This window comes from Excalfactoria chinensis, chromosome 7 (genome assembly GCF_039878825.1).
Source record: "Excalfactoria chinensis isolate bCotChi1 chromosome 7, bCotChi1.hap2, whole genome shotgun sequence".
NCBI lineage: Eukaryota > Metazoa > Chordata > Aves > Galliformes > Phasianidae > Excalfactoria > Excalfactoria chinensis.
In genome coordinates this window covers 6972676-6995265 of record NC_092831.1, presented here as the reverse complement: position 1 = coordinate 6995265, position 22590 = coordinate 6972676, and the positions used below count along the sequence as shown (strand labels likewise).

The window sequence follows — 22590 nt, the reverse complement described above, 5'->3', positions numbered from 1 at the left end:
TGATCAGCAGTATTTTTAGAGACATCCTACACAGAAATACCCTCACCTGATTGTCTGCAATATTCTTTATGGCATTTTGCATGTTGAAGCCTCCTTATTTGGACAAACACCAGTGGCCACCATTAGGCCACAGTGATGGCAAGCCCTTCCATCTGTCAGGCTTTTCCATCTCTACACACAGTGGCACAGTGCATCAATAAACCCTATCCCATAAAATACCCTCTGTGGAGAAGGTTTAGCTGAAGGGATCATTTAACATTCAGAGGAGCATAGGAGAGAGAAGATGTTTCAGTATTCATAACAACCTACAACACATGTAGTTCATTAAAACGTCCAGTGTTGCAACAATTCTTAATATTTATGTGGTTATATAATGTAATGTTGTTTAATGTATTTAATCTTTAATTATTCAATCTTTCATTAATCTCTTCTACAATACTCTTAAAATATAAGCACGGAAGCAACTCTTGCAATTAAACCTACATTAAGCAACAAAGGAACTATAATTGCATTAAGATACTGCACTGAGTTTCCCATCAAAAGAGGAAGGATGTGTGGGATAAAAAACAAATAAAACAGAAAGAAAAATCAAAATGGAATTATCAACAAGAAGGGGTATATATGGACAACGTTCTATATTACACCACAAAACAGTTCCTGCTGAAAGCTGCTTGGACTAAAACTCATTCTCTGCCTTCAGCTGCAAGGCTTCTATAGGGTTTTCACAGATGGGCTGCCACAGCCTAATCATGATTCATGAGCCAAGGCTTCTGCTTCTCTCACCCACCTGATGCCATCCACTAATTGGCAGGCAGCAAGACACAATCCTTTCCTCTCCATCCTTGTGTAAAAGATGGCCCACAGTAATACAACAGTACGATGCTCTAGGGTATGCTCCTAGCAAGTGACTGGAAACAGGTCTGCAATTCAGTCTGATTTGTTTGCTGCACACTCTGATGAAGTTTGAGAAGAGTTGCAGAAAAGCAGAGAAATCCAGTGGGAGAGCTGGTCAGGAATGTCAGGGTTTTAGAATAAGAGTCCAAAGCATATAGCTGGATGAAACCTGTTAGGATGCTACACTTCATTCTAGTTTCCAAGCTGAAAAAACAGTAATATTTGCATTGGTGGGTATTGCACACAAATCAAAGCTTGTTATTTGATTATTCAAAATATATCTCATCACCTAAAATGGAAAGCCTAAAGCAGTTGTGCTACATTCATTTCTGGCCAAGTACCATGTTAGGGAGCATGCCTGGTATCTGAATATTATTGCATGCATCCACCATTATCACAGTTCTTTTTTGTTAAGAGGAAGAAATGAAACAAAATTCCTAAAGGCATCTTAAAACACATTTCATAGAATCATAGAATATTCTGAGGTGGAAGGGATTCACAGGAATCACTGAGCCCATCTTCATCTGGAAAGGACCATAACAGAACACAGGCCCCATACACTTTGCCTCTCATCCTTGTATTTTTTTTTTTACATTTTTGGTTTGGGCTTGAGGACTACAAAACTGATGAAGAAGACAGAACTAGAAGCATCACTGGGGTCCAGCCAAACAGCTCAGACAAGCAAAAGAAACCATGGGGCTCTCCATAATCTTCCCCCCCCTGCAGAATACTCAGGCCTTGTAGCTGGGTTGTGTGTGCATTGGCAACCTGCTCTTAGTGGTTGTTTGACAGCAAAAGGTATAAATAAAATGCTTGTTAAACACTGAAATTGCTTAGCTAAATGTGGCTTAATGTCATTTATTTTGGAACTGTAATGTGCAATAAAGTATTGCTAAATGCTAAATGACTGGTAAGTGTGTCAGTTATGCTCATGGTGATAGGCACCCCAAACAGATGATGGAGAACATATTGTAATCACGTCTTGAGGCAGCAACACAAACATCAGGATGCCACACAGTGATTAATGTCCAGGCTTTTCTGGCTCTATCTAACAGAAGACTTGCCCAGCTTCCAGCTGTTAACATTTATATGCTGCTGGCTCAAAATAGCAGCTATTTATTAGCTATTAACTACTTGCTAGACAGCTTGAACAAGATGCACTACACAAATACAATCAGCAGACAGACGTGGTTTAGAAAACACATTTAAATTAAGACCTACAGAGCAGCTAACATATTTCTCATGCTTCAAAAGCAATTCCCTTATATCATTGCTAGCCCCTTCTCCCTGCACAAGGAGTTTATCACAGCAGTTCTGTTTTCAATGGACATTAGCCTTCTTTGGGTAACTTGAGCACACACAAACAGGAGGAGGAATACAGACTAAAAGCAAGCTAATAATTCCCATCTAAAGCTGATTTTTCCACAATGAATATCTTCTAACACAGAAGAAGGAAACTTGTACTGACACTGCTTATGTTGGATCTGCAGTATATTATTCATTAAGATAAGACAGCTCTACAGGGTTGTTAAACCAGCACTGCTCTACTTATGCACTGGTGATTGAACAGATGCAACAGTGAGTGAGGAAAATGTTTGATTAATGAGGCAGGTGTCTAACTTTGGAAGACTACATTCAGAAGTGTGGATTTGGGGACAATGACCTTAGAAGAAAAGGCTTTGAGACATACAGCCTGGCTCTGTAACACAAAATCATAGAATAGAAAAGACCTCAGAGACATACAAAGTACAACCCCAAAGATTCCCACCATATCCACTAACCATGTCCCTCAGTTCTATATATACCCGGTTATATAAATGATTCCAGGAAAGGTGATTACACCACTTCCCTGGGCAGTCTGGAATATACTTTATTTAACGCTGAAAGCTTTCCACTGCATACAGAGTGGAGCTTCACAAAATAAATAAATAAATAAATAAAAGCCCATACTTATGTCTTTATTTGACTCTATTCCACAGACAATCATTCAACAGTTGTTTGAACAGTAGCCATCTTGGATCAGTTCCCCATGTTTAATTAAGTGTAGATATCTAATGTTGAGAGCTCTGTCAGTCTGCATGAGCTAAGGATGAATCAACTCCATATAAAAAACAAGAGCAACTTCCCGACAAGACGAAAAACTTGCAGTATGAAGCAGTTTGTCCATACTGATTCATCACTGATTGGCATGGCTGGTTTAGCATAATAGCCTGAATAGCTTCTCATGCTGGCAATACATCATGTGAGCACTTGCAGCCAAAAGCACAAGCATTCATTTGTGAGGAAACTCACAAATTGTAATTAAATTTATGTATGAAAGATGTCCAAATAGCTGCTTGGTTTAGGTTACACACTGAAGGTATGGGCCTAACAGTGAATCCTCCACTTACCAGACAAGAACTCACAGATATACAGAACTAAGAGAGAAAACATTTTGCAATATTTTGTTGTTTGTACTTTATAGAAATTCACCTTTTCACTCACTTTTCACAGTGCCTGACAGTCTTTTTTGGGCTAGGATGTAGAGTGAGGCACACCTCAGCACATGGAAAGGAGGCAGCTTACACAAAAGGAGCCTTATGCACACTCTGACTTAATATACAACTTTTTCCTCCCCTCTCCTTCATCTATACATGGACCTGGGATGTCAGTATCAAGTTCACTCTCCTGAACTTCTGCTCTCTTCTTTCTGGTTCAAGGAGTTAAAAGGAAACTTCACTGGGGGCTTTATGCTTTGAAACGAATAATCAGTATCAGCAAAGGCCAGGAGCACACCAGAAATAAAATCAGCCCTTGTCAAATACCACTGATAAAAAAAAAAAAGTCACCCTTTTTGATCTAAGGTGGAAAATACTTTACACAAGGGACAATACAGGGACAAGCAGTAACAGCCAGTGGTCCGTTTGGAGTACATGGGAGGAAAGACTGACAAGCCATGCATTCACAATGCAAAGTCCTGATCAACAGGAACTACAGGGTAGGATGTAAGCAGTATCACTGAGACTAACAGTACGAAGCCAAGACAAGGAAAATAGAGACTAAGCATTAAAATATTTCTTAGCAATTACTGCTACTCAGAAATATGTTGAAGCTACTCACGTACATAATATTTACTGGTCAAGAAAAATCTTTAGCCATCTATTTGGCATTAAAACACTAAAGAACAGTCAAACTAGTGATTACCAGGACTAGGAAAGAAATTTTTCTTTACCTACATAACTGCTTAAAGGCAAATCTTCGTATGATCTTTTGAACACTTTTCCCCCATTTCTGATAAAGGAAAGCTCTCAAATTTTGTGTCTAGTTCCCTCATTTTATGTAACATCATGAAGTTACAGATCAGCAAGATCCACTAACACATATGCCAGGGACAGTACTTGAAATGGCCTGAACAAAACATGGACTACAGCCAAAAACATATGTACCAATAACTCATTTGCATGTAGGTTGAATAAAATAAACCAGAAATCATGAACTGACAGGAATGATTATACTTTCCATTTATACGTATCCTACTCTAGCTTACAAACATATTTTATGTGATCATTAAATATTGTACTCTCACTGCTGTTACAGGAAAAAAGTTAGCAGTCTTCCAGCAAGAAATAAAATGTGTTACTTACAAAAGTTGTGTTTTCCAATAACAATGTAGTTGTATTTGTTTCTACATTCAGTTCAATAACATGTCCATTCCTATCTTTATACACCACTGCTGTATCTGCAACAACAACAAAGGCATTAACAATTAGCAAACACACATAATACAACAAAGAAAATCAGCATATTGAAAGCATTAGAACATCTTTATTATGATATGTAAACAAGACTGAGAGAATTACTGCACACATCATAATGCAGTGGGAGATGTCCCTGCCCATGGCAGAAGGTGGAACATGAGTTTTTAAGTTTCTTCCCAACCTCAATCATTCTGTGATTCTATGTTCACCTGCCTCATGATCTTAATGAGTTTGTGCTCTATGGCACGTTCACTTCATTCAAAAACATGACTTTGTTTAAAAGGAAACATTTTATGCGACAAGAACATATTCATTGGGATTGATGGGAATGAAGTAACATCCTGAACCACAAAACACTACGACCTAGGAATCACTGTTACCATGTACACCAAAAGCTGTATACCAAAGGGAAAAAACCTCTTCTGGACACCATGTTCACATATCTTCTTGGAAGTACTTCTAAGAAAACCTCTGTACTATTCCATATCTCTATCAATTGTGTTTGTAACAATATGTACAATGTCTGCGCACTCTGCAATGAGTGAGAGGCCACAGAATATCAGATCACCAGTTCAGTGGTTTCCATAAGAAAACAAACGATACACCTGAGCTAAAGGAAAAAAATATGAACTAAAAAATTGTCATTATTACAAAGAAGGCTTTCTAGCTGGTTCATAAAAACCACTGCAATGATACAATAGATAATATACATTAACTTCATATACCTTGATTGAAAAAAAGATTGGCTCCAAACTTACCAGTGTTTCTGAAAAGAGATGGAGCACTGGCTGGTTCTGGATTTTATTTAAAACTGTTGTAAAATATATGCATATATTCAAATATATATATATATATATATATATAATGAAGCAAAACTTTGTTGTTGTTGTTGTTTAAATAAAAAATATGGAAAGTTCTAAATAAAGCTTAATGGAAGCACAGAAGAACTTTATTAATCCTCAGTAATGCCTAAGAAATTCATTACATTTACTTGAACCTTATGAAGAAGCAAGTAAATACGACTGGAGAAAAAGGTTATGCTATCATAAAAAAATACGTTTCACTTATTCAGAAAAAAAATGTAGCTGCATTTTAATTGCCTGTGCAGAAACTCCAGATATACAGCATTCGTGACTGTCCTCTGGTACACTCTGTAAAATTAATGAAGCCTCACTTAAAAAAGCACACTAAGCTATTTCGGATCACGGCTGGGAATTGGGATGGGGTGGATGGAATTTAGAACAGAATTTTCAGAGCTGTTGTTTAAGAAACAAGATTACATATCTTAGGAAATGTGGATTTATTTATTTTTTATCAAAATAAACATTAAAAAAATCATTTGAAAGAGACGAGACAGCACCTTGTAGAAAGTTACTTTGATTTTGGGTTACTGGCTACCACAGGACATTACATTTCTGCATCTTCTTACAGTTTTCTATGCATGTATTTTTCAGGTATGACAGCATTAAAAATTTTGTGAGGACAGTGCTTTTAAGCAATATTAAGATAGAAAAAACAAACAAACAAACAAAAAAACCCAGTTCTCTAGGCTAAGAGCTGTACCCAGTCAGGAACAAACTAGAGCATAAGAAATGGAGCACATAATTCAGAAACACAGAACATTCACCAACAGCGACCCGTGTTCATCTCCCCTGATAGCACAGTGCATAGGTGGTCCTAATGCACACTTCCCAGCCTGAACAACAATCACTGAATGGACTGGGTTGAAAAGGACCACAGTGATCATCTGGTTTCAACCCCCTGCTATGTGCAAGGTCACCAACCACCAGGCCAGGCTGCCCAGAGCCACATCCAATCTGGCCTTGATTACCTGCAGGGATGGGGCATCCACAGCCTGCTTGGGCAACCTGTTCCAGTGCAACACCATCCTCTGGGTGAAAAACTTCCTCCTAATTTATAACCGAAATCTCCCCTGTCTCAGTTTAAAACTATTCATCCTTGTCCTATCTTCATCTACTCATGTAACTAATATCAGAATATAAGTCCTTTTAAATCACTTAATCTTCTAGTTGTCCAAAGTGCCATCAGCCCTTGTTCAAGAGGATTTTTCATGTTTTACTAACAAATCCTACTAAGATAATTTCACACACACAAAGAACTTGGCATTGAAGTTACTAACAGAACCAGGACTAAGAGGCTCCAGGAGTTCTTCACACATAGCGTGAAACAGCATGATGACTTTTTCTATTGATAACCCAGATGTAAATAATAGCTGTAAATACATTTGCTTCTAATTTAATTTGTCTTTTACCCAAGAGTCATAAAGTCTAGAGCAGAAAATAATACCTAGTCCTTAACACAGTCTGTTCAAACTGATTCATTTGTTATGTTGATATCTTGACAAAAATTTCAGAGATCCCCAGCACTTCTCAAAGCTGCTCAGAGGAGCGGAAACAGAGCATGCTTGATCTGAAATGAATTAAGAACAGCACCATGCAGAAAAGACAGCACTGAAGAGCTGTATTATCTGAGGACATCACTAAAATAGAAAGCATACTGCCCTGAGCAAAGCAGAACATGAGGAAGCCTCTAAGAACACCACATAGTTTCAAGACACTTGCCCTAGGTGATGTATACAAATAAATGCATTGAAAATGCCCCATTTGTAATAGTTCTGCACTATTAGAAGGTGAAGAAAGACAACCACAGGTCTGTACATGAATTATCTTGGCATCAGTCCCCAGTAAAATAGCAGCACGATAAATCCAGGATTCTTCCCACAAAATACAGGCTAGCAAAATAATTCACACTTGATAGCATCTTATCGAGTATAAATCTTGTCAAACAAATTTTGACAGGACTATGTTTGATAGAGGTAACTATTAAGAATCTGTACACTGGGTATTCTTTAGAGTATTTGAAAGTATTTGACTTCTTTTATGACGTGATTCCAAAGCTTACATTATACAGCACTAATGGAAAACACCTTAGGAGGACTAAAAATTGTACCACTAACAAAAATAATGAGAAAGACAAGCTAGTCCTATCAATGATCTATCTCCTTTGGTTAATGCTTTATATCTTTTTTGTCAAGAATTGGTTTAGTCTGAATGCAGACAAAAATATTAAAGGTTTATTTCAGATGGCTGCTACAATCACTTCTAGCTTGGAACCTGCGAATTTAATTGTACTGATTTTCTTATCCCCTTCTGCAATGAATCTGTGGGAATACAGGACCATCGGCACAATGTAACTTCTGCCTGTAGCTTTGTATTAAGGCCATTTTAATAAAAACTCAAGCCCTTGTGGTTTTCTTTCAGTCAACTGCCTGTGGGATGAAGAATTATTTATTTTTCCATCCAATTCATAATTTGTCTCCTTTTCGTGCCTTCTACTCCTCCTTCCTATAAGATATCAAGTATTGATCTCAGCTGCAGATGAGATGCTGGGGTTGGTTAAAGCTGCAGCCTTGCTCAGAGAATCCCTGTGATGCCCAAAGTCACAGCATGCAAATCCCTCCATCTCAGAAGAATAATTGTTCCCATGCAGAAAAAACAGGCTGCCTTCTTTCTCCCTTCCACTTCCTAACCTGCAGCGTGCAGTTCAGCTTAACTGCAGGGTCCGCTTGAAGATGACTTACTAAACTGATTCACTTGTATGCAGGGGTTTTAATGCTTGTAAATATCTTCCCCGGTTTTTGCATCTATCACCTGTTAGTTTTTCATCAGAACTGTTGTATCTGGTTTAGCTGAATATCTAAATATCACAAAATACAAAACATGTTTTATTTAACCAGCAGCATGAGCCCCATTCTAGCTAATTCTATAACAACTTCTTTACCCTCATTTATTGAATTAACCCCTAAATGCTACAGGGCTCATTTGCAACACTTTTCCAACTAGCTTCATGTGGCACCATACAAGTTCACATCAACTAAAATATATTATTTTTAATTTCTAATGAACAATTCTGTTATTTGGAGGAAAAAAATCCACCCTGAATTACATTGCTGCCATTGAAAATCAAGCCCTGAATTAATGGTAATAGAAGAATTTGGCACAAGGTCTACATGGTCTTTAACAAATTTAGCTTTCTGAAAGGAGAATATTGAATTGTGGTGGTTTATTTGATGAGTATAGGCTTTCATTTCACATGTCATTGAACTTAAGCAACTCCTCTCATAATTTAAATTACAGACTAGGCTGAAGGGGCAAGGTCTCTTATACTTGAAGCCATCAGATATTAAGGTAATAGAACAGTGTTATGAGTATAACTAACACTGCAAAAGCAAAGAAAGATGTAGATGGAGTTGCATACCACAAATACTGAAGATCTGCTCTACAATACCTAGTAAAGAAACTTCAGGGCAGCATTTTGGTATTGCTGGTCATGTTACACCGAAAATTGCAAAAGCTTATTTTCCCATTGAAGTTAATGAGCTACTGTTTGTTTAAATAATGTTATACGTTGCAGAACAAAACAGCCTACCACTCCTCTTTTTTCTTACATTTTACCTCTTCTTAAAATAGAAAAAGGTTGATACCTTGCTGTCAACACATATGCCAATCAGCCTTTGCTGTACACAGTATTATTAGAACTGCAGATGGTATTTCATTAAATTGATTATAGAAAATGTCATGCTAATTAAAATAGAGAAAGCTTTCTGATTTAATGAACAGAAGGTGCTAGACAAATCTTTGACTAATTAAGTGCAAATTAAATAAAATAGTCATTTACAAAGATATTACAGATAGAGATTAAATTCCAATATGCCACACAAGTCACGTGTCAGCTGAGCACTACTTTTCTAACAGTTTAGTCTCCTGTTAGCACTGTTTTGAAGAAAACATTTATACCACAGTAGTCTTAAAATGTAACACATTACCTGTCTTGATAATTAATCTCTCATTACCTAGAAAATTTGCGCAGAAAGTACCAACAAGCACAATGTGGGAGAGCAGACATTGGCATGAAACTTTCTTCAACTCCAGAATAAAGCAATCAGCCACTTTGGATGGGCCAAGGCAGCTAAGATCTCCAATCTCCATCCTTTACCAACGTCTCCTCTTTTTGTAATCTTCATAGAATTGTTTGAGTGCTACATCATGGCTTTCGCACTGTGCAATGCTGGCAAAGAAAACCAGGTTCCTCTGGGTCAATTACAGCACTTCTATTTTCCTGTTCTCCTTGCAAAGGGTAAATAAATAAAGACTTCAAATCAGAAAAGCTACAGTATCGAATACACAAAATACAGAGGTAAAATACAGGAAGTTAAACCAACACTTTGTTTTTCCCCTCCTCTGACATTGTTTCACTGCCACTGCACAATAGATAGGTATCATTTTGTCAGTACAGAACAGTCCATCTTCTCCTAAACATCACACAAAGCTGCTCAGAATCCCCAGCTCTTTGGAAACATTTTCGTTCAGGAATAAAAAAAGACCTCCGTTTGCTACCTTGCACTGTACCAAGGTTCATTACTGAGCCAGCTTGGCATCAGACTCACTCAACTGCTGTCCAAATAATTTACATGACTTGGACTATTAAGAAAATCAGGGATCAATTTGTCAGCCTCAGTCACAGCCTACCCCAGGCTCTTCCCCAGAGAGATAATCAGGTATCTCAGTACAGCAGCACTTCTCTGACAGCCTCAGCAGCTGACCCTTCTGCTGAGAGTACCGAGATGACAAGTCAGATGGGACAGGAACTTCTCTCCTTAGAGGAGGCAACGTGGTCTAGGTCAGACTTCACACAGATTACAGACTTGGCAGGGCTGCATTTTGGATAATAAACAATGATTTCAAGGTAGGAAGATTTATACACTTCTCTGCTTCTATATAATTACAATTCTCAAATAAAGCTGGGTATATCAACCAGCAACAGAAATATGAACTTCCCATGCCTCTGAAACACTCCTGACAGCTCAGCATCGCTCCTACTGTGGTTCTCTAGGTGTGACTGTAACTTCACAGGCAAACCCGACAAGTGAGACAATTAAAATCCAGTAACTACATCCCTAACACAGCAGTAATAAATTTTAATAGAATTCAATAAGTAATGCTTATTCATCAACAAATTGTTACAAAATATACATCTGCTCTCTTCCACTTTGCAGTTGTTCATCTGCTACCACTGAAAGTGCAATTAGAACTATAAAATACAACCTTGAATGAAAATACATCTGTACGCAACATAAATGCTTGTATTTTAATAAATTCTTGTCACAATGGCTGAATGTACAAAAATTGCAGCAGGATTTTAGTCCCTTTAGTCTAAGCTCTTTGCAGCACGGTTTTTACCACATGTTTCAATTTCACTGCATGAAAGCCAACATCTTCACAAGAGTTAAGAGAACTCTGTTAACATCCTGACTGTACTGGATATAATGAGAGTTTTGCTTCACGGCACAGTGGACACAGAACTTAGCAGTTGCAGGTAAATGTCACTGAACGACATAATGAAAGGATTTGCCTTTATAATTCCCAAAAGACAAACAAAATATTCAAAAAGTTATTAAAATAAAAAAAGGTAGGCAATATTCTGTTCACACATGTTAACTTGCAAACAGCAGGTGTCTCATTCTAATTTATGACAAAAACATGTTGATTCAATGAAGATCATTAGTACTTGAGATCATGCAATCAGAAATACATAAATCACATTAGGGTGCCTTTTCTCAATTTCCTTTTTATCTTTTTTTGTAAACTTAAAACAGTAATTCATGTATTTTTTCTTTTCTACTGATCAATCGCCTGGATTTCAAACTGGAATTTGATGTTCAAATGTGACACACGCCAATAAAAATTTTGCCCAGAAGTAATAAACCCCATGTATCTCAATTTAATTTATGAAATGTAAGCATTTAAGAGCTCTTGTTTTCATATGTGTTCATTACTTACATTATTTACCATACTATCAGAGTTCTCAGGAAATAATCGTGCTCCCTAATTTGAAAATTAAATGCAGAGAGTGTAGGCCTCTAATCAACACAGATATGAAAACAGAGATTTGGCACTAACATTTGAAAACATTGGCAGAACTTCCTTTGGCATTCAGTTCTTGCAGATGTCATTGTCTGGCCTGGACATAGAATCATAGAATGGCCTGGGTTGAAAAGGATCACAATGATCATCTAGTTTCAACCCCCCTGCTACGTGCAGGGTCACCAAACACCAGACCAGACTGCCCAGAGCCACATCCAGCCTAGCCTTGACATCTACTTGCCTGCTGGAGCACGGGAATTAGGCAGGCAGTTCCAGTACAAGATCACCAGGACAACGCTTATCTTGATTCAGTGGGTTCTCATCCCACTCGGCACACTACAAGCATGCTCCATAGAAAGAGGAAGCAGAACTGGTTGATAAAATGTCCCAGGAAACTGTCTTATCTCCAAGATACAAACAGAAAACCCAGTGCTACAGCTCACTCACCCAAGCCAGCTTTCTGACACTGGTAATCAACTAAAGCTCCTCACAGAAGCTTGGAAAGAATTCCAACATACTGTGAAGCAGCCATCAGATTATTTTATACGGCTCAAAGATGAAGTTTTGTCCAAAGAGAAAGAGACAAAGCATTAAGTTTCTATCTCAAAATCACCTCCCTGTGCTTTATTTTACTTCCTTCAAAATTATAAAGGTGATACATAAGCAAGAGACACTGTGTAGCTAATCTAGGCAATTCATTTAAAATAAACTTTAGCTGAACAGAAACATTACAAGAAAATCAAGGAAAGGTTGGACAGTGGTACTCTCTTGGCAAGGCAGCAACTGTTCTATAATAGCATGAACATCTGGAGGCAATTAGACTGCATGTTACCCACATGGGGAGGAGCACCATGCAGCTCCAGGTGTGTTGGGCAAGCAAAACAATAGAACTTTTCTCCAGGCTTTAGTCATAGATTTGCTTCAAAGGATAAATATTTAAATTATGGTTCCAAATTTATTCCACTGATTATTCCAGGGAATTAAGACTGCTTAGCTGCTCCTCATCAGATAATTAACGCAAGTTGCCTTTTATTTTACATCTGAATTACTTTCAGATTAACATTAGTAGCAAACTAGAACTATTAGTTCTGGTTTTCCCAAGAAAAATGCAGATGCCCCACCACTGCATCACTGAAATACTAACTTCATTAGTACATATATACTTGTTCAAAAAACAGCTTTAGATCTATAATAATTAAATGGAACCAGAATAAGCACCATTACATCCTGCAGAAACCCTTAAGTGAAGCACCCTTATTTCTTCTCCTCCATGCCACTACCAAGGACATACTGCAAGACACATAAAAATGGCTGATCCACAAATATTAATAGAAACAAAATTAGATGTTGTGCCTTTGGCGGAATTTCTGTATTTTCAGACATAAATCCTTTCCTTGGGAAGAAGATTAAATACTTTCTTAACTAAAAGATTTCTTCAATTGGTTTATGCTCCTTTCATCATCTTTATAAAACATTTTTCTGATGATGACTTTATGAAGCAGATTTTGTTCTATTATTTTCGCTTTGCACGCAGCTAAAAAACTCCATGCACCAAATCTGCAAGACAGGCAGGAAAGATCCAAGCCTTCCCAAATGCAGACCACATTTAGTCTTTATTCTGTTTTAACTTTATTCTGCTTAAAGGTTGAAATTGAAGTCACTGCAGGGAAGCTACTTAGCAGTTCCACACAGTCATCTGCAGTATGTGAAGTGGAATTTGTCTTCCAAACCATGTAGTCCAACTACATAAAGGCTGGACAGGAAAAGCCAATTTAAGTATACAGAATTGCATTCATTACTCACAGTCAATTCAGAGATTCTAGGCAAAAAGAGCCTGTTACAGTCTTCTGAATTCATTCAGAGCCCACGTATTAGAATTTTGATCCACAATTCCTGCATCAGTTCTACAATTTCCTGTTGGGTTTTCCTTTTATGAGCAGCATAAAGACTTGAGATAAACACTAGCACAGAATGCACAGTACCTCTTGATATTATAATATGAGCTGACAAAGGAGAAAAGTAAAACCTATCATGCCACCACGATCATCTTACCTAAGACTTTTAACTACAACAATGTATGTGGGGAAACTATAAATGAAAGAAATTCACTTGATTTTACAGTGTAATGTGGAACACATTAAGTCAGTGCAGGAAGCCAGAATCTGTTCTGCTTTCTTTCATCCTGCTCCAGCACTTCCACTGCCTGAATCTATTTGCGTCACCAAAACAATTCACTACTGGGTAACAATAAAGATTGCATCTAAACTTATCCATCATACTGCAAACATTCCTGTGGGGACTGGCCCTACAGTACCAGTTAAATGGCTGCTTGCTTCAGCACTTTGCCGTTGAGGCATAAGCAAACAGCTTCAGCCTCACTCATTACAGCTCCATTTAATGACACCCTTGAATTTTTCAGTGATAAACCTGGAAATCCAAGTACTTACAAATGGCCCATGACGACTCTGAAAACTTATTTTGTACTTTGGCCACTGGAAGTCATAGATAACAATGATGTATATAGAGACAGGTCACACTGTCTCTACTGCTTAATGCACACATAAATTTCTATGCCCTGCACAATGCCCATTTCTTCACCATGGAAGACAACAGCTGCTACTTTTGAGGATGAATGTTTTCTTCCAAGTATATGCCTGGTATGGGCCAACACTGCCTCACCTGGTATCAGTCATTCTAAGGAAGGCAGACAGTTAAAAGGGTAAAAGCAGCTTCTCGAGTCACTTACCTGAAAAAAAATTCAAGAGTAATTCACAAAGTTGAGTGACCAGACACTGATGCTGAAAGGGACAGTTAAAGTCACCAAGCCTGACCTCCTACACAATCTGATATGAATGGACTATTATCAAAAGCCAGAAAATCTTCTAGAAGTACAGTAATAAGCAAAAAGACAGGTATGAGCAAAACAGAGGGTACCTTAGAGGAATGTGTCTGACAGTAACAAAAAGATGTACATGTTTCAGTAACTCAGTGCCTCATGACTACCATGAAGGTACTGGCAGATTTGGTCTTGAATAGATGTATGCTTTTATTTTTATGCAGACTGGAAGAGACTGGAGGACTACACTGAAGAAAATTAGCATTGCCTTTTTCAGAACTAGAATAGACACAGTCTAGATCCTCAAAAAACCAAACAAAACAGTTTGGTATTTACTCCCTCTCCTTTATAAAATGTCAGAATTCATGCCTGTATTCGGTTGTAAAGTTCACAGCGAATTGCTTAAACAAATCTTTTCTCTTCACAGGAATTACTAATACTAAGAAAGAGTTTCTGCCCATTACTGAAGAGATGGGTTTAGTTCACCAGCTGCTCATTTCTCTACCTGTGAGACACAGAAACTGAAAATATTTCAGTAAAATGTAATGCTTAAATTTTGCATTCAGTCAACATTAAGAGTTACTGCCATTCACGGCTGATTCATGCCAGTAAGGTTTAAGTGCTAACGGGGTACTCACAGACAGCAAATAGAAGGCGCTGAATTAAAAAGTCAGTTCACTCAATTGAAAAGCAAATACATACTTGCAGGCAAACATTTCACAGTCTCTTCAAATCTAAAGGAGAAAAAATGAGCTGACAAACCTTTCCATTCTCATTTTGCTATTTTTCAATAAATGGAAAAGATATCTCCTAGGCTCTCCTAGACGCTTGTCAGGAGTGATCCTGGAACAGATCCCAGCAAACCTTCCACAACTATGAAAGTGTTGGAACCTGAATGCAAAATCAAGGGCTTCAGCATAAACCCCATTACAGTGGATCGCTGCTTAAGGACAGCATGTGTACGCGCAATATAAACAAATGCTGAGAGAAGAGCATTCCCTCCTGAATCAGGTAACAGTTGCTTTAATAGAATCATGTCACCAAACATCAGGAGGGAAAGTATGATGATCTCTGTGCTGCTGCAGCTAGAAAACAAATACGTGCTTTTCCTGCAGATGCAACAAAATGTCAGTAGTGAGGTTTTTATTATGAGCTTTGGGTAACCTCGTGATGACTTTAAACTCCTTATTTTCTATATGCAGTACTTTGTGTAGTGGTACATGTAATGTTGCCATTGTATTTTTGGCCTTTAAAGTGATAACACGCAAATGAAATTAATGTGGTATATAACATTGCCAGACAAAACTCCTATTAAATAAGGCCAATTGGAGGGTAGCAAAACATGTTTTTATCACTTATTGCCTTGTTCTTAACTGCAGTTTGAGTTTCTTAGCACAGATTACTCCAAGAGTCATGTACAGTGCCAGCACAGGCTCTAAATATTTAAGTAAAAGGCAGAGAGATTGACATAAACATGTTTGAGACACAATATTACACCCAGCTTAACTAAGTACCCATGTCAACAGTCCTGGCGGGTAACAGCAGTAGAACAAGAGAGACGAACTAGGTGCTTTGGGCTTGCAGTTCAGTTTGGCATTCTGAAATGCTGAGGACATTAGCTGAACCCTTCTGGTAATCCACAGAAATTTTACTCTCTGTAGACTGTATGCTGTAATTTGCATATCATTTATTATACTAGCCTGTAATATTTCATTTAATGAGAAGGAATATCTTTTATGATATATTGAGGAGATATACTGTTATCACTTCTTCCTCGGGTCCAAAAAGGATATTATCACTGACTATAAGAGGAGCAATGCCATTATAATGTACTTTAAACTCCCATTTTTATTTTTAATGATGCCCTGAATAAGAGAGAAGATATGAGACTTTTCTCTGCACTTAGACAGATGACTAAAGATTTCTGAACCTTCAGTTTCCATCAGTATTCCCCATAAGGTTGAAGACAAGGGTCTGGAACAGCTGCAGAAAAGGTGTAATGGTAACTAACTGAAAGGTGAAAGAATAAAAGTGTTCCAACAAATTTACAGAGTTCAGAGTCTTCTTAAATTTCACCATAGGATCACTTTGTAATTCTGAAGAAAAATATTTTAATACTAGAGGCATCTTGGTGAACCATATTTAGAGTTTGATCATTAGGGGAGTATTCTGCATGCAGGAAAGAAATTAAAAAACAATCACCATCTAAATTAGCTTTTTGAAAGTAAAATGCATCAAGATACTTGCTCACCCGGAACTTGAAATGTTTTAACAGCAGCTCTGCCTTCTGACATAACAGGTAAGAGTTGGCAAGCAAGAAATGTAGGGTCAAAAGCCCTCACTGCAAATTTCAACAGCACTAAAACACAGAAAGGAGAAAGCTGGCCTTACGGATCATTTCTCTCTCAATTTTTGAGTAGATTAGCCCTAAGTTTTCAAATTAAGTGACTTGAAAAAATTTAAAAGGTGTTTACCACATCTCTAGCAGATGCTCCAAACACTGCAAGACAGAGAAACTGCCTCCTTTGGTGTTTCATGAGTTGTCTCCAGAAACCTCCGTATAGAGAACTCTGCTACTTGCTGTTGCAGCTCCCCTTATACAGGTGACTAAACTCTTGCTGATTCAGATGATTAAAAGCCTCTTGCTTTGGAGACAAGTCTAAAGAACTGTGTAAGCTGTGGAGAATGGGGAGCAAATCTTTTCTCATTACTCTTAACTGCCCTTATGGGAGCTGGAAAATAACTGGCAGAAATCATTTACAGTTAAGATATTTTTCATTCTCTCCCCCAGTAGACATGGACAACACATCACTTTTCTTTCGCATACCTCTTCCTTTCAAAGATAAGCCACTATGACTGTTTCATATCGGCACTGGATAGAGAAATCTTGGCCATAAAGTAAAGAAATCCTACCTGACAGAAAAAATCTACCTTACTTGTTATTTCATTTTCTTTTTTCCCCAGCACAAAGAAGTCAGAATGTTTACCAGCTACCAGTGTCAGACTTGTGCTACAAGTAGGTAATCATCAAATATCTACCAACAAATCCTGGCTATTTTTTTTGCTGTTGTATCTATATTCACAGAGAACAAAATTTCTGAGAAATCTATCTTATCACCAGAGGTTTTACAAGAAAAAACAATATGAAGAAATCATATCTGTATGTCTTTCATTGGATGAACTGTTCTGAAATTAAATAGATTCAAGCGTTTTGTTCAGCTTCTTTTCTATATACACCATAAACCTACAAGCAAGAATCCGGACACTATGGTAATCCATCTTATCTCTGCCCCTCATGGTAAACATCAGTCTCATCTCTTCTTTGATCAGTGAGGAGGACTATTCTGGAAACAGAGAGGTTTTGATACTCCTAGTGCTTATCTCCTACTCCTCAAATCCAGCTACAATTTGATCTTTATTTTTTTTTCACATTTTCAAATTTCCTTTAAAAAAGTATGACAAAGGGGGCACTCTTCATGTAAGTGAAATATTTTGACTAGAAGTCATTAAAATAAATGTTATAAAGTAGGCTACCATCCTGACAAGGAGGCCTCATTGGCTCATGGGCAAAAGCAGACACTGACAGTAGCTCTGCAGGCACAGGGGCCAAAGCACAGGCTTCAGAACTGCTTACAGAGACTTTAGTGGCTGATAATTCAGTCTCAAGGCCCCTCGCTTGCATCTCTTAGTAAGAAAACGTCTGTTGCTACATACCTGAACAAACAGCACTCCTGGGGTAATCACTGACTTAAAAGGAGAAAGCCTATCTACCCAATGTGATAGTACAAGCATCTGCACTGGGTTTCTTGAGCAACTCATTTTTCCTTTTACTCTTACATCAAAATAACTCTCAAGACTTCAAAACTGCTTAATATTTGAAAGTTCCAGGGAGATTATTAAAAGCTCACATTCAAACTTCACCAAATCAGCAGTAACTGATGCATTTCTAACTGTGAACAGAGTAAATATTCATACATAGGAAAACAAATTTCCTATCATATTAAGCAGCATTATTAATAAATATCCTGACTAATAAATAAACATAGCACTTCGCTTTTATTTTTTAATAATAGTAGTTAAAGACTACGCTGCAATATTTTCTCATGTCAGATTGTTTCTACGCTTAACAAATGCTGTGCTATGACTGTGGCTCTAAAAGCCTAAGCTGGATCCTGTATAGATCAATGGAAAGACTTTTTTTGTTCTCATTCAGAGATGTGAGTCAATTCTCATTACTAAGATAAGATGTTTGACTGTATCTACTAAATAATTACTGATATAGTCAAGATGTTATTTACAAGAAAAAAGAAGTGTCAGAAGTTCTAAAACTTGATTGTCCTGGGTGTACGTTGGTCTTCAGCCAAGAACAGTTTAAGCTCAGGAATGGCCTGATGAAGGGAAGACTGCCAAAACAAACAGAATCATCAAATCGTAACATTGGAAAAGACCTCTAAGACCATCAGCCCATCCCTACCATGCCCACTAACCTCATTGCCACATCTCCATGGTTTCCGGTGGAAACCTCCAGGGACTGGAGGTTTGTTTCTGAAAACAAACTCTTCCTTATCTCCAACCTGAACTTTCCCCAGCAAAAATTAATGCCATTACCTCTCACCCTTCTGCTTACTAGTTCTCCTTTGCTACTGTAAGAGATGAGATTTGAATGGGTTGCTTAACTAAACCCTCGTTTTTTTAATAATAGTATTGTTTTAGAATGATGAGAAAGAAGTAGAGAACATAATGGCTTCCTTGTGGGAGCCACTGAGTAGATCTCAAAAGTAGCCAAAGATCATACTATCTAAATATATAAATAATAATCTAAATATCTAAATACTATACTAAAGTATACAATCAGACAGGAACTACTGAAAAATGTCTTCCTTTACAAGCCCCTCTTCACTTCTTTTTGTACTTATTTACTTGTTTAAAAAGTAAGGAGGTACTCAGGAGTCAGTTATAATCTTTTAACACTACTTATCACAGCCTCATTAGAAAATATTGGGGGGAGGAAAGCCAAAAAATAAAGTTATATTTTAGTAGAATGAAACACACAGCAATGCCCTGTAAGTTATAAAATACAATTCACTGGTCCGTGAAGACAGAAAGGTTATGTTAAATGAAATTTCGTGCATGATTCACAAGGATGAGAATTCCCTCCGATTCCAGCAGCGTTCTCAAGCCAGTTTTATACTTGCAGGTAAATTATTTATGTTACTTCTGCTTCCAGCAGTAATGCATTCTCAGAAATGCCATCTGCTCTGTATACTGGACTCTTTTCCTGGACTTTCAGACTGTAATATCAGAAAGCATATCTGAAAGCACATCACCTAATTCCAATAGCAGAAATTATCACTGCCTTTTTTTTCTAAGTACAAACAAAGAACAGACAGTAACTAAGCTTTTCAGATAAATTTTCAGGTATGATATATGAAAATAGTCATAAATACAAATACAAATTTTACCTTCCTGTTCATACACAAACAGTAGAAATTATTCATATGTCTCTGGGTATCCGGACAGTGAGAAATGAACAGTCCATATCTGAAAGGACAGTACTGCTATAATGAGGAAGAGTATAGAAAGATCTGAATTCATATTTGTGAATGGTCTCCTACACAGGTACTTGCATCTTTTTTGTTAGGATAAAGTTTGCAAGCACTAACTCCTCCTTATATATCAATTTCTGACTTGCTATTGTGGATGGCAACTTTCTGCAAAGACTATTATTTAGCAGGGTTTTACCTTCATCCTTAAAAAGATCTTCCCGTATAAAATAACATAAATTGCTGTATCCTACAGCATACAAGCTGTGATAGAGCTGTAAAAAATCAGTTATAAGTTTATAGCTATTAAAACAGACAATTTTAGGACATTAAAAAGGTAACATAGTTTTATGGTTGGATCCTTAAGCACAGTAAGACCATGAGGGTTCAGAAACCAGACCAGTATATAACACTTTTTCTGAGTTATCTACAGAATTATCTTTATCTTTCCAAAAAAAACCACCAAAACTGTAGGAAACTTGAAATCCCGCAGTCTGGGATGAGGGTTTGGGGCCATCAAGCTTACCAGTGATTCTGCCAATCACTACAGTGATTTATACCACTGCTGTGACATGAAAGAAAAAGAAATGGTAGTGTTTCCTGCCATTTGTTTCCTGAAGCACACAGCGGTTGCTTACAATGACTGCTATTGTTATGTTTCTCCCTACTAGTTTTATGACACAGAACTGAGATGCAAACCTATTACCGATTCACCCACAATAATGCCTGCAGAAATACACTGCGTTTGCATAATGCAGCTATTATGTTACTCAGACAAAATCCCTACAAAATTTGAGATTAGGAGAGAATACGATTTTTCTGAATAGAACTGAAATCCTGTTTGCTATGATCAATAGGGTTAACTGTGCTGAGATTAATCACACAAAGCTCAGTATTAGGCAGTAACACATGGAAATAGGTAAACTTGAGGCAGTAGCTCAAGCTGAGCCAAGTTTTATTATTTGAGATGCAATCAAAGCACAAACAAAGAAAAAGGTAAATTTGGCAAATATTTAATACATACATGCAAGATGGAAATACCACATGGGCATTACCTATTTAATTCGTATTGGAAATCTTCTTAAAGAATAGTCTATTAATCACGTATTTCACTGCTGTCAACTTTATTTGCAGAGCTGTCATGAATAATAAATAATTTACTGCATCAGCTCCAGAGGCTAAATAATAAAAATAGAGAAAAGAAGCAGCAAAAGAAGTTTTTCTTGCTCTCTGACAACTACAAAAAATATTGGTATTTGCACTTCTTGCACTAACCTGTGTTTTCTTTAGTGAATTTGTAGAAACAAATCACTATGTGAATCATAACAATAAGGACAGCACAATGCACATGTGCTTTATTTACTAAGCAGCATTCTGATTTTCTACTTCATGATGCAAATATTTGATAACCATCCTTTCAATCTGTCTGGAATATTTATTTCTAAGATAAACTTTTAAAGATATATTTCACACCCCTGGATCTCATTCCTTTGGACAGTAAGTGCACGTATTCTGTAGTTCATATTTGCATAATGGTCTTGAGCACAGCCAGGGATAAAGCCATTGAAAACTAGCCAGCACAGCCTTCAGAACTTTTCAAGGACACAAAGCCTATGGCAGATCACATGCACTAGATTACAACACTACGTATCAGGACTAGCTGAGAAGTACATACAGAAGATCTTAGCATTCCATGACACTGAGATGCTGGTCACATCACTGAATGAACCTTCCACTTTCTGTAAGTTGTGAAGAAGTTACCTAGCATTTTAACATGCTCTGCAGTTAGTAGACAAAGAGGTGTCAGTCACTTTGAGACAGTTTCTCTTTCTCCTCTTTGGGAGAATGGTGTTGAGAATTATTTAGTTGTCAAATTGTGAACCAATAATGCAATAAAAAAAGCTTCACTTCCTGGATGATATGGATGAATAATAAGGAGAGTATAAACTCATTTGGGGCCATCAGAATAAAACACTGAGTCTTCATCCTTCTAAATAACGGGCTTGAAGCCAAAACTGTAATCTTGGAAAGACTAATTACTGTCTAAACACAGAGACTCCTAAATGGCAACGAACCTGACTTTTTAATGTCACCTTTCTCTATGTGCATTAAATTCTGCTTCTGAGCATTTCTTACAGTACCAGAGCAGAGTTTACTTGCATTTCGGTTTCAGTTTGGATTAATACATTAGCTGTCCAATTGCCAAAGCTCACTGTGAGTCCCAATCCAGGCACCTGAAAACAGGCAGTAGCAAAAAATGGGATATTCCCAAATTGAGCAGCAGGAACTTCTGTGGAGCAAAATCTTCCATTGCAAACACGGAATACAACACCATACAAAACACGGAAAGAAAGGATGGTTGGAAGCTTTCGAATGAAAAATAACACTATGTGGCTAAAGGGCTGTTGAGAATGAGACATCTTTGATAGAAAGGTTCAGAAGAAACCATGCTCCTAGAGCTTTCAATAGCCCTGAATGTAAATATTGGTCACTCAATAACTCTACCCCCAGATGAAACAGACCCATTTCCTTTCGACCTCTAAGGACATCCCTATGCACCTTTTCATCAGTGACTGAATGTGAGGATCAAGATGCAATGCTTGGAATTTTGAATGTCTTTGTACACTTAGGAAAAA

General features: G+C 37.4%; 1 protein-coding gene across 2 annotated transcripts in view; it reads right to left on the bottom strand.

Moving 5' to 3' along the window:
• DPP10 (dipeptidyl peptidase like 10) overlaps positions 1-22590 on the bottom strand; it is a 279753-nt gene that overhangs the window by 66047 nt on the left and 191116 nt on the right. For both annotated transcript variants that reach the window (XM_072341152.1, XM_072341151.1), the window contains exon 4: positions 4518-4612. In XM_072341152.1, the coding sequence (XP_072197253.1) occupies positions 4518-4612 (95 nt within the window). The remainder of the gene's footprint in view (positions 1-4517; positions 4613-22590) is intronic.